The sequence below is a fragment of the Coffea eugenioides genome, chromosome 11 (assembly GCF_003713205.1).
Source record: "Coffea eugenioides isolate CCC68of chromosome 11, Ceug_1.0, whole genome shotgun sequence".
Classification (NCBI taxonomy): domain Eukaryota; kingdom Viridiplantae; phylum Streptophyta; class Magnoliopsida; order Gentianales; family Rubiaceae; genus Coffea; species Coffea eugenioides.
The window spans coordinates 35207207-35220551 of record NC_040045.1 but is presented as its reverse complement, the minus strand read 5'-3'; the positions used below and the strand labels follow the sequence as shown (position 1 = coordinate 35220551).

The window sequence follows — 13345 nt, the reverse complement described above, 5'->3', positions numbered from 1 at the left end:
AATAGACCAAATTACCCATTCTATGTTAGCAACTTGTCGTGTAAGGTAAAATATGTAATACAAACCAATTTGAACTGTACAAAACTGAACTTGTGAGGTCTCTCATCTAGAATTCCATAGAAAAGTGAAAGGAAAAGGCAATTCTTGATACATCTAGGCAAAAGGTACCTGCCTGTGAAATCACTCCAAGAACTCCAATCGAGACTGTTGCTGCATTAAGCTTAGCATCACCAGTTTTCAGCGTTCGAACTTTGGCATAACCCTCATCAGCTCCTGCAGGTGTCACAATCCTTAGCTGAATAACATAATCATGAACAGCGGGTCCCAAACCCCACAATGTGCTGCCATGTGAAACAGTGCTCAAAAGTCCACCAATTGTCAAACCATACCAGTATGGAGCATGAGGCATGGCTAGTCCACTAGCAGCACTTTCATCCAGCACCTGCCTTAAGATCACCCCAGATTCAACTGTTACAATCATGGCTGAGTTATCGATATTTACTATACGATTGAGGTACTTGGTGCTGCTCAGGAGTCCATTACACATAAGCTACTTTCATTTTCCTCTTCAGCATTGTTGCATTTGCCACTATTGAAATGAGCTCTTCTTCTGTTCTTGGGTAGACTGCCTCAGCTGCACGACAAATGCTTCGATCAGGAAATGATCCATAAGTGTTAGAGTTTGTGCAATTGGTATTTCCTGATGAACATTTTAGGTGTTCTTCAGGAGGACTGCATCCAACAAAACAGATTGTTAAGCAAATCCAATATGTCAACGTGGATTACAGGTTTGATGGGAAGCTTGTAAATTTTCTTTGGCTAAAGAATGAGATACTAGCAGTCACCCAAAGTTAACGAGCTAGTACTATAGATTTGATTAGTGAATACTTTACATTGCAAAGAATGTTAAGCTCAGTTCGAGCCAATTACCGAATGTAAGCTTGGTTCATACTTCTATTGTTTAGCATTTCACTTTGGAGGATTTATACTCTATGATCTAAACATTCTTCAAATTAAAGAAAAGATTACAATAATTTACACTTTCTTAGATAGCCAAACTAGACTACTATGTACAAAATGAATTTGAATGACATAATTCTAGGCTCAAACGTGACCTAAAATCATGGTTGACAAGAAATTCCAACGTCTAGAAGCAATGAAGCACATGGTTAGGATGTCAATTGAGTACAAACTCTGGCATTCTTATAAACTTTTCCTGGTCGACAGAAGTATCCCTTTTTTGGGGCACAATGAATGTCCTGTGAACATATGCACAATCCTTCTAATGCACAACCCTCTTTCAATACTGTAATGCCATCTCTCAAGCCAAGAACTTTGTCTGTCCACTCAGTCGAAAACAACCCTAAAGGATCATACGATTGTTTGACCTTCAAAAACTCACCAGCATTTTCATACTTGTTGATTACACCAATAAAAGTGAGATGCCTATTTTTGCCCCAGTGAGGCAATCCGCCATATTTGAACACTGCCATTTGCTCTATCTCTTCAAAGATATCTTCATGTAGTCTTGGGGCCATTGGATCCTTGCTTCTATAGTAAGTTATATCAAACTCCACAGAATCTTCTTGTTTGCCCAGGTAAGCACTTGATGCTGTAATATATCTGATAAGGATACCATTATAAATATCAACACCGCACAAGGCCTTAGGTTGTAAAGCAACAAGCTTTTGCACATCTTGAATGAAATCCTTGGCTTTGTATAAGCTAATGCTGATTCCATTTTGGAAAAAATATAACCCCTTAAATCTCTGGTGCCATGCACATGCTGTCCATAATCCATCCTTTGGGGTATCAAGGCAAGTCCCACTTGATTGAAGGTTATTGTGATACCCTACCACAGGGTAGCCCTTAAAACTAGTACCTGTTAAGAGTTTAAAAGGTATCATCATTATATATGCAGTAATGAGGCAAGACAATTCATGCTGTTATTATTCTCAGTTCCTTTTTTTTCTTTTTGGTTCTTTTTTGTTAGGGGGTGGGTAAAGAATGTGATAGTTTTCGACATGAAAAATTTACAAAACCATTTAAACTTTTGGATAAGAATTACCATCGTTAGTCAGCCCATATCCAGCCTTTTTGAGTACGTATCTGCCTAGTGATCCGGTTATGCATTTCCCTACAGCATGACCTGTATATTCTTGAATCTCCTCTATTCGAAAACAAAGAACAAGAATAGAAAATTAACAACGACTGAGCTGATCAAAATTAATGTAGAGTTAATTTTTGTGGGTAATCATAGACAAACCTATGATTCTTGAAACTGCCGTAAGAAATGAAGATACAGGGCTAAGTCCGAAAAAGTCAAAAACACCATTTCCAGTGGTGTTGTAGAGGACTCTATCATCAATACGATAGAGAACCTTCTTTTGACTTGGGAACCAAGTAAAGTCTGCAAACTCATGTTGGTTGCCGAAGGTAGAAATTTGAGCTCCTAAGTCCGAATCATCTTTCTCTAAGAAGGTTATAGACCTCTTGAACAATGGCTGCAATTGCAGTGTCACCTGTCATGATAAATATATACTGTTACATAGGCCGCGAAACCACAGCTCAAAGCGTATGGGCTAAGACTAGTAAAGATGAATGCCTGACAGGTAACTGTATAGTCATTCTCACAAAATTTGAGATCAAATCTTGTATTTGTACGAACATAATCGAAATGTTTTATCTTTTAAAGAAAATAATGGATAGTTTATAAAATTAATCTTGGGTATACTGATTATTGATTGTTGTTTTAAACTTGTAGATCTTCAGATTGCTATCTGTCTTTAGTAGCTATGGTTGTTCTATTTGTTTTCTACGTTATTATTAATCAATTTTGCGAGTTTGCATTGTCTAGATAAATAAATGGTTTGTTTGACTAAAAAAATGAAAAAAAAAATAGCAAGAAAATATATCGCTAGTCTGTGATTTATCCTCTGAGCGGGACTCCAACTTTAAATAGACATCCTAGAAAGGCTTTTCTATTCAATTAGTCCTTGTCTAAGCTTTGCTTTCATGAAATTATTTACATCAATTTCAGCATGGTCTTGTATACGAAGCCGATACAGAAAAATAGAAATGAAATCCATGATAGAGCAAAGGAAAAAAGCTAGGTACATACCTGTGAAATAACTCCAAGAACTCCAAGAGAGACTCTAGCTGCATCAAGCTCAGGGTCACCAATTTTCAGTGTCCGAACATTTGCATACCCCTCATCAGGCCCTGCTGGCGTTACAATCCGAAGCTCAATCACATAATCATGAACTGCAGGTCCCAAATCCCACAATGTGCTACCATGTGCACCCGTTCCCAAAATTCCACCTATTGTCACACCCCACCAGTAAGGAGCATAAGGTAGAGCTAAGCCAGCCATGGCGCTCTCATTGATCAGCTGCCTTAGAGTCATTCCAGTCTCGACTGTTATAGTCATGGCTGATTTGTCCAAACCCACCCTTCTGTTAAGGTACTTAGTGCTAATAATTAAGCCATATTCACCGTCTGGACACATAAGCTTAGGGATACTGTTGGATAATGAGGTAGCTATCCTCATTTTCTTCTGCAGAAAAGTTGCATTTGCTACGATTGAAAGAAGCTCTTCTTCTGTTGCAGGATAAGCAACTTCAGCTGCTCGGCATATGCTTCGATCGGGAAATGATCGGTATACATTGCTGATTGTGCAATTAGTATTTCCTGATGAACATTTTATGTGATCTTCATGGGGAATATAGCCCACCAAAAATATTGTAATCAAGCAAATGAAATATAGTAATAGAGGTAGCCAAGGAAATATTCCCATTTGAGAACACATTTTAGGTATAATTTTGAGTTCATGGAAAGTTTGTACACAAATAATTCTATAGTTTGTGTTTGAGATACAGAGAGATTTGTATACTTGTAGACATTTATCTATACATTCACAAAGAATGATATATTGAAAGTTATAGCTTTAAGAAATTAAATTGCTATTTGGACAAGCAATTTGACTGGCAAATGTTGATGTTTTAATGAGGTTTAATTGGTATCTTGTAGCTCTTAATATATTTCTGTTTTTTAGGTAGAATGAAATACGAATAGAGAATCGTCTAAAAAACAAATTGTTCTGGTCCCTTACATCACTAGCTTTTGGTTTTAGATGCTACGTACCATTTGAAACAGAACATGATGTCGTCCAAGAATACCTCAAGCACTTAAGTGCACGTATATATGCTTGCACTCATCAAGCTTTAGGCCAATTTGAGTCTGTTTAATTATTATAACTATACAGCTAACTTTTTTCTTCTTTTTCTTTTTAAAAAAAAATTCTAGCAAAGGAGTCTGAGATTTAAGAAGCGAGGGGGGGGGAATTATGAATTCAAGACCTCTAAATTTTGGAATATGAATTTTAACTATTAGACTAATACTTCCTTAACTAACTTTTCTTTTACAAGTGCTTAATAGACACTAATATAAAGAGAACTCGTGAGGTAATTTAAAAAGGTGGAACAAAATTAAAGATATGTCTAAATACAAAGTGGGTAATAAATATAAATATGTGCTTTTAAAATATAAATTAAGTTAAATTGTGTATACTAGCCTGTTCCATTTCCATAGGTCATTCATTAAAAATACTAGAATCATACTACGTGGTGCATTGAGGAATCTCTGTCCTAGAATTACTGAATTTTCATCAAAGAATTACTGAATACTCATATTCCTATTTGCTTATTAATTTGGAAAATTGCAGCTTATATGAGTTAGAAAAAGGAAGCACGAAGGAAAATACACAAGTGAGTCCAGCTTCTGAGACTTTCTATTTCCATATTATGCTTGTCGAACCATCTATGATAAAATTTCAAAATACATATGCAAAAATTCCTTGCTGCGGTTTCCAATATGTGCATACCATCTGGTTACTTGATACATTCTATTTCCTTTTTTTATATATATAAAATAAAGTTTGGATGGGTTTAATTCCGATCACCGTCACGGGTCAGGACATGCCTACGAAACCAAAAGTCACTTATAGGGGTTCTCACAATGTCCTTCAATAGGGGTGTAATCGAGTTGAGTCCAACTCTAGTAATGCATTACTCGAACTCGACTTGTGTTAAAAAATTTGGACTAGAACTCAAACTCGAGCTCGTCAATTTCTTGAAAGTTAAGTTTAAATTCGAGTTCAATTTTCTTTTGCATTACTCGAACTTGTGCTCATCAAACCCAATTGAGATTATTTCGAGTTCAATCGAGTCTAATCAAATTTAAGAAATATAAATTTATATTTTATATAATTTTAAATAAGGGATAAAATAGATATTTTATACTAATATATTAAAAAAAATTAAAAAAACATATATATGTAAATCTCAATTGAGTTCTATTAAACTCAATAAGCTTTCGAATTTCACATATTAATATTGAATTCGACTCGTCAAATAGTTCGAACTCGATTGATGCGAATTCAAATTTGCACTTTGATCGAGCAAAACTCACGAATTACTCAATTAAACTTAATTCATTTGCACCCTTACCCATCAAAATAGGCTTGTATCGAAAGTAGAATTTGAACAGACCACCTTTTATAAGAAACAGGCCTCACCAAAAAAGCAAACTTGTATTGGCCTTAGCTTCTATTTCCAAGGCTCCTAGAAGTGCATCCAATTCATGTATGTTTAATTCCTTTGGCAGATAGCAACACTCTTTTCCAATTTCCACTCCCTTTCTTTCAATACCTTCTTGGTGCACTTCTCATTTCTTGCTCTGTTTGTCTTATTTTTCCGGTCCCACTCTTTTCTTTTAAGAATTATCTTTTAATTTTGGTCCACAGAGAATGAATTGAGAATCCACAAGATCGGCACTTCCCATTTATTTATTCCCATTTAATAAATTAAGACAAGTTTACAACTGGACATTTCCTCAAGGTCTATTGTTTAATTCTTTTCAAGTCAAACCTTGATTAAGATCTTCCCTACTAATTGTTGATCAAATTTATATAGATCATTTGAATCTAGCGTAACGAAACTGAGCATTAAAGTGTCAAGATCCATCTTTTCGTTAAAACCCACAAGCAATCAATTACACTTTGATTGAAGATGCTCAAGAGGGATTTCTTAGGAAGAGCGATGTCAATCCACGATTGAATTTCCTCCACAGTAAAATTAATAATGATGTGGTTTCCCATGTTGTAAACTCTATAGGCTTTTGTTTGGAAGATTTTATTACCACGGCCTGGCCTGGTCAGTCTCTAGTCCGCGTTTTTTCTCTTTTTTTTTTCCTCTGAAGAAATTATTAGTACTTAATCATGGTTTATCTTTATGAGAATCAAAATGTTTAGTAATACTCAAGCAAGAACGAGGAAAATATTTTCCTCTTTTTGAGGAAAAATTACATGCAATGGTTGATTCTTGAGCGATGCATTGGACACAATCACTAAAATTTTGACCATATCCCCCTCTTAATTTCCAAATAAACTTGTGAATTTTGGGAAGGGATCTTTCCAAGTAGACAAGGCTTTGTTTCATAATCCAATGTAGTGCAGCAACTGCGATGTACTTCCCTGAGGATCTCAACGAGGAAAGGGAATGGGATTTGTAGTGAGAAGCAAAGAAACATAAGACAGGACGCTCAACAAAAGCAGTTTTCCTGCAAAGAATTCCACCAGGATCTCTCAACTCCTACATCAATTGAACAATTCAGGGTGTCCAAGGCATTGCTCACCTTTAAGTTCATACTTGTATACAAAGTCAGCCTTAAGAACTCGAAAATATGAAAACCACCACAGTTAACCACACACACACACACACCAACGATTAAAAAAAATACTCAGTTAAAGCATATTATGTTTGATTTAACGAATGCTTGAAATACTATTTGCTTCCAATTAAAGAGTCCACTTGACCCGCATATTGGTTGTCTAAGCCTACCAGTTGCAAATTCATCATTTCCAGCAGTTGAGCCTCATTTACGTTTCAGCATACTAGCCTTACCTTAGCTTGCAAGTCTGTAGAATCCTATGATCAACATCTTAATTTCAAGCAGCTGCATGACGTACAGAGAATAAACATCTCAAACAAGCTAATCTAACGATTAAAAAGATTAGGGCCAGAAAATCAACCATTGTTCAGACAGATGTATGTATGTTACAGCCAAACATGTAGAGCTATGCCTTGTCAGTAGAGATAAGCCAAACAAAAAGACGGTACATATTGTTAGTTTTGCCAAAGCACAACTTTAAATCAGCTCACTACAGATTCCACACACGTCCTAATATTGACATCATAATTCGGTATTCGTGTCTTATCACATGCTGGAACTCCAAAACATTTACTTGGGATTACGCAGAACAATGATTACAGAATCCCCGCGAAGGAACATTTTACTAATGAACCTGTCCTTGTTAACTGGAAGAGCTTTTTTCTTGCCTTTCCCTGTCTTGGGCACCTGCAGATAACAAAGGTGACAAAGTTATAAGATGAAGAATTATAAGCCGACTACTAGATATGCTCAGTGGAGATTTAGCTCTTTAAACGAACCAACCTCAGTCCACATCTCTCTAACATTTTCCAGAACCATATTGCAGTGCCTGTCAAAGGCACGCACGCGACCAAGAAGCTTTCTGTTGTTCCGACAGTTAATGAGCACCTGACAAACATAGATTTATGGCATTTTGCGATAAAAATCATTAGAAAATGCTGCTCGATAGATGGTGAATCACAATTTCCACACACAATTTTGATGCCACATAGTACCATCTGTGCCCTGCAGGAGAGGGGGAGCAAAAAAAGAAGAGACGGGGGAGGGATGGTGGGGGGAAGCTCTGGATGATACCTGAGTGTTATTTTTGACACTCAACATCAAAATAGATAGAGGCCCAGTTGTAAATTCTTCTTCCTCATTCTTCACACCCTGGAGAAGACAACCAGATAAAACATTTTAAGTGCGTGCCATCTCCACAGATTCATGGTATTTAAGCAACCTATCTCAGCAAGTTACAGGACAAAAAACATTACAAAATCTTACTGAACAAACTTATAACCAAAATTCATGCTGTAAATGCATTTTTTATTTCAAAGAATGCAGGAGCCCCTTTTTAAACAGTCATCTCAATGATTCAAATGTTCTTGTTCTGTCTCAGCTTAAGCAAGCTCTCTCTAGCAGTTTCACACACACATTGAGAGAGCAATGTAGCTCAAAAAATAAAAAGATACTTTAAAAAATGAAAAACAGATTTTGATGGAGAAAGTATCGGGTAGTTAACCACCACCACCCCTAGGGGCGTTCAAACTTTCTACCACTATAAGCCAAAAGATTTGGTATACCAGTTGCTAGGTCCAGGTTTAAGATTCATACATTAATCATACCCTTCAAAGTAATGCTACTACCAGCTTTTAGTCTGTTACTCCACCCACATTCTGCCTCCCCATTTCTTTAACTCCTCAACTAACCATTGGCCAATCTTGGCATAACAACATAGCAATAGGATTGGCAGCAACCAACCCCTTCCCCCCGCAACTTTTTGTGGGGTCAAGACATAGAACAGAAGGATTTTAAAACCGACAATTTTCTGAATAAGAATAAAGCAATAAATATAGCATGTTTTTCTGAAGCTTCTAAAAGATATAAATCATAACCTTCAAAAACAATATCAAACATTTTGATAGTTAGCTTTCAAAACAAACTACATATAGTCCAGACATTCTATAATCTTTTATTTATCAAAGAAGAAGAGACTATTTCTTAGGACATGATTTAACAAAAATCAATCAAGTGAGAGCAACTTACATCCTCTTCCGTCGGGCGGCTGCAAAGGAACAAAACACAGAAAAGATTTAGTGCCCAAGTAAATTGGAGTTTCGAACTTGGAAATGATTAAACAGTTCACAAAATCGTACAGGCAAAATCAAGAAAGAAGTAAAAGAAATTATATACCTCATTTTCAACAAAAGAGAATTGCTTCAGCTCTTCTCCAATGGAGTGACAAAAATTGGGCCACTACAAAACAAAAACACCAAAAAGAAAATCAGAAAAGAGAAACACTAAAATGTGAAACTTGAATATTCTAATTTCCCTTTTTCCGATTTTTTATACTCTAAAGTGAATCAACAAAAAAGAAGCAGTTGGAAATTTAAAAATACAGAATTAAGGTCACTCATGGAGCCTTTATGCAACAAAGTTCTTAGAAAGAAATCAAAAATCAACTAAAACAAAGGAAAGCTTTTGAACACAGTCTATACTCGTACTGACTCTCTCAATCTCATCCTTACATGACACTAGTCAAAGAACAAAGAACACCATACTTCTTATAAAGATCTTCCACATGAATCTTCAGCTTGGGTCTCAATGGACTTTTATCCTCATGAAATCTTAGGGAAAGGCGAAAGTTTATGCAAACATCACCAGAAACAAAGGAAGACCATCATTTGATTCCATCTAAAAAACAAAGAAATGCCTACAAATTAAAGCACGAGTAAAATAGTCATTCTTTTGGAAAAAGAAAAAGGTACAGAAGTCCCAGATCAAACTCACAGCAGCAGTTCAATTGTCATCCAAGATGTGGCCATAGAGGAAAGGAACTCTTAGACGTGGCCATCAACCCTAATAGCCCAATCAATGATGTTAGACTACCAAAGTGTGAATGCTATGAAAAATGCAAATTGGCTGAAAATAAATCACATGCCAGGAATAAAAATTCTGTGATAAAGGGTCACAAGTTCCTCTCAGACAAATGCCTCGATTGTCCTCATAGTATAAGAATGGATTTCAATCGGACTCGTCATCTTATTTTGTTCATCACAGAGGAGAAACATGACAAACCCATTCACGGTGCAAATCAATGCAAAATATAAATAAAAAGTGTCAGAGACATCCATTAGACAAAAATGGATACAAGAAAGGGAACAATTTGCCTACTTTCTCTAATACAGATATCTTGAAGACTCGTTAGTGGACATGTTGTTTCTCTTCAGTTCAGGTCTCCAAAAACTTTCCGCATATATTCTCTCAGAAGAACGAAAGTTTTCAATCTGATCATCATCAGAGTCACAGAAAGCCCAAATTCTATAAACAAATCCAACAATACACTATCAACTCTAGATTAATACACACTAGAACAAAATATTAACCACTAAAACAATTCAAACGACAATCTCAAGACACTTAATCAACATTATCCTCGGCTACTTAAGAAAGCTTCCCTTAACTATTCAGCAAGATTCAGTATTTGCTCATCCTCTAAATTTAACATTTTTATTCAGCTTCCCAAGTTCTTATCTACCAAACAACAAAAGGGTCCACTGAAAAGCTCTCAGAAACAATCATAGACTTCAAGTCATGCCTCTTCAGTTCAGGTCTCCATAAATCTTCCGCATGAGAAATATTCTCAGAAGAACGAAAGTTTTCATTTAATCATCCTCAGAGGCATAAAAACCAAGGTCTTAATCACAAACATAAGCAATAATTAAGCCCAGGAAAAGAACAAATTAAAGCAAACACAGAAGATTAATCGTGCAAAATATTAGCAGATCTTCGAGTATATTAAGAGTTCAGCAAAACAAGATAAATAGTCAAATCTCTCTCACTTATTCAACATTATTCACGAAATTAAGCAAAACCCACGTAGCAAAAATGGAAATTAACGATACAATCATACGATTAAGCTCAAGAATTGAAGATTTAAGCTACCTGAGCTACTGCGAGAGCCAAGGCGCTGCTAAGAAGGGATGATTTTCGTGGAGATATTTATAGAGTGGGGATTTGTGGGGAGGCAAAGGGTTTTACGTTTGAAAAGCCCTAGGATTATTGGGCTCATTTGGGCCTTTATAGTTGTGGACACAGAGCTAATATCATTTGTAGTGGGTTTGAACTTTGAAGGGGTATTTTTGGGCCTATGATTAGAAATCACTAAAGTGTTGGGCAGCCTTGGGCTATTGCGCTCCACCAATTAACCAAGGGCGTGCCGTAAAATATTTTTTGAACCCAAATGTATGTGTGTGTACGTGTGTATATATATATATATATATATATATATATATATATATGTACATATATCAAATACAAGTAGGATATCATTTTTTATTAGATTTTTTTTCTTACTACAAAAATGATATCTGAGAATAAGTAAATATATATATGCCTAAAATCGTATGAAAGATGGGTTGAAAGACAAAGCTAAATACTTGATACCCAAATGAGAGATTATTTGATTTTTAAAATTTTTGAGGTTTCTAAATTCAAAGTAAAGGTTAGGATCATTTTCTTCATTATAGAAGTACCAGTAGTAATGAGCAATTGATACTTTTTGCTAGCAGTAGTAACTAATTGAACAAATTTACACAAATTGATCTCAAATTCACTATTGCAGTTCCCCGGACTATGTGTTATGCACAATAAAGAGAAAATCATCCAAGGAGGAAGGAAGATCCAGAAATGAGAAATTGCAGGGAGTTCAGAAGCTAGCTCTGCGGTTGCCTATAGCTGATGAATACAGTAACTATATTTTGCCTACTTTCCCAGCAGTTAGTAACAATGAGATTGCGTCCATCTCCTTATTGCCTAGTAATCAAATGCGGCTTTATGATCAAGAAAAGTATGATCAGACCATGGCTTCTTTCCCCTGGTTGCAATCCAGTGAAGGATATCGAAATCAGAATCAAGGGGTGTCCACTTACGAAGTAGCATACCAAAATCAGTACCAAGAGAACAATAAGGCTACTGGTCCTATTTCTTCGTTGTTCCCCTGTTATGAGGGATATCCATATCATGAAGGCTGACAGGCTTTTGCTCAACCTGATTAAGAATCAGGGTACATCTATGACGCAATTTCTCCAAAATTCGTGTCAATGGACGGTTTTTAGGTAATTTATTCTGTAGAACATCTATTGGCAATCGAGAACGAGAAGAAAGCTGCAATGAAAACACCATCTGCAACAATATCCCAACTAGTGGAAAGCCAACAGATCAAGAACTGGCGACATTATTTTCTAGAGAAAATGCAATCCTCATTGAGATACCAACTGCAACGGTACCCTCCATCAATGAGCCAGGAAGAGCAAGAATTTCAATGGTGGAGAAGATTGGACTGAGTTTGGAAATAGCTTTAGAAAGAAAGGAAGATTCTGCGATGGCTAATCATAGGGGTTTTGGAATATCTTAGTCAATTTCTAATGCTGATTAAGTACTAACAATGTATTAGCAGAGTCAATATTTACTTACAGATAAACTTTATTACAAAATAAAATTTTCCTTTTTTTAATTCCTTCAATTGTTAAATGACTATTTCACAATCATTTAAGAAAGATCAAAGTGGATTGAGGGATAGCATTCATTTCTTCGACAGGCCATGGTGAAAATTTTTCAATTTGATTTGTTGATTGGCAAGTATTCCCTTCTATTTGAATTTTTACTTCAATATGATCCATCATACGTACAACGGAATTCTAGTACTGGAGAAAAGTTTAAAAATTACAAAAACATAAAAGAATTAACTTTTTGGTTTTGTGATATTTTGGTTTGCAAGAAAGATACAGAATTTTCTTCAGTTCCCTGCATTTGCAGCCATGCAAAATTTGCAGGGTTTGCTGGAAAAAAGATTTAGCTGTAACAGTGGATCCAATGCCTGCGACCAGCTACCAAATTAGGTCTCCAAAGTATCTTTCTTGTCAAACAAACATAGATAAATAAGAAATTTATTTTCAAGGGTTTCTGCTATTTCAGAGGCAATTGATTTTTCTATTTTTCCGGTGCTTAGTTGGTGAATATCATTACTCGACGGGGCACCAGTTAGGACATCTGCAAGGAACACAATTTGGGATTTTCCGGAAAAATTACTAGATTGAGGATTCTTGTGTTCCTCGGAATATGCTTCATGCTAAGGATTTACAAAAACTAGTATACTGTTCAGGCTTTCTCTGTCCTTTTTTCTTTTGTTTTTTCCACTTCCTTGTCTGTCTTGTTTCCATAATTTGTCAAATTCTCATTTTTTCATACAGTTGAGAAACTATGATAAGTCCTTCCCTCTTGAAGAAATTGTTGAAACCTTTGTTAACCCTTCATTACTTTATCAGTTATTCGATCCATTAATTGAATAAAACGATGTTGACCAACTATTCACTCAGTTTGGTGAATCGAATAGTAAGTAAATTTTTCTATGTTCAAGTACATTTTTGGATACGTCAAGGTTGAGCTCTGTGGAGTGTGAACATTAGAGGAAAGGATCATCAATATATATATATATATATATCATCAGCATATACACGCCAAACCAAAAAACAAAAAAAAAAAGATAGCAATAGACAACAGTAAACCAAATATTATAGTAAATATAGGACAGTTAGAGTATCACCATGTCAAATATTAGTACCTAAACAATAAT

General features: G+C 35.7%; 2 protein-coding genes and 3 non-coding genes across 7 annotated transcripts; all 5 read right to left on the bottom strand.

The window, feature by feature from the left end:
- Nucleotides 1-1169: 1169 nt before the first annotated feature.
- Nucleotides 1170-3745, bottom strand: LOC113754481 (probable L-gulonolactone oxidase 1). Its single transcript, XM_027298919.1, has 4 exons — nt 3122-3745; nt 2267-2522; nt 2069-2170; nt 1170-1882 (listed from the first exon to the last, which is right to left on the bottom strand). Exons 1-4 carry the CDS (start codon nt 3548-3550, stop codon nt 1170-1172), a joined length of 1500 nt encoding a protein of 499 aa, XP_027154720.1. The 5' UTR covers nt 3551-3745.
- Nucleotides 3746-7033: 3288 nt separating this feature from the next.
- Nucleotides 7034-10745, bottom strand: LOC113753370 (small nuclear ribonucleoprotein Sm D2-like). 3 transcript variants are annotated; one of them, XM_027297507.1, is made up of 8 exons: nt 10657-10679; nt 9502-9570; nt 9273-9405; nt 8905-8967; nt 8758-8776; nt 7804-7881; nt 7513-7617; nt 7034-7416 (listed from the first exon to the last, which is right to left on the bottom strand). In XM_027297507.1, exons 4-8 carry the CDS (start codon nt 8907-8909, stop codon nt 7300-7302), a joined length of 324 nt encoding a protein of 107 aa, XP_027153308.1. In that variant the 5' UTR covers nt 8910-8967; nt 9273-9405; nt 9502-9570; nt 10657-10679; the 3' UTR covers nt 7034-7299. The 3 variants fall into 3 exon arrangements, with proteins under 3 accessions (XP_027153308.1, XP_027153306.1, XP_027153307.1); XM_027297505.1 differs by lacking the exon at nt 9273-9405 and having other exon boundaries at nt 10657-10691; XM_027297506.1 differs by lacking the exons at nt 9273-9405; nt 9502-9570 and having other exon boundaries at nt 10657-10745.
- LOC113754632 lies at nt 9688-9774 on the bottom strand. The gene has a single exon (XR_003465311.1). It is a non-coding gene; the product is annotated as a small nucleolar RNA SNOR75 (small nucleolar RNA).
- On the bottom strand, nt 9932-10016 carry LOC113754590. Its single transcript, XR_003465272.1, has one exon. It is a non-coding gene; the product is annotated as a small nucleolar RNA Z159/U59 (small nucleolar RNA).
- LOC113754589 lies at nt 10308-10394 on the bottom strand. The gene has a single exon (XR_003465271.1). It is a non-coding gene; the product is annotated as a small nucleolar RNA Z159/U59 (small nucleolar RNA).
- Nucleotides 10746-13345: the final 2600 nt, after the last annotated feature.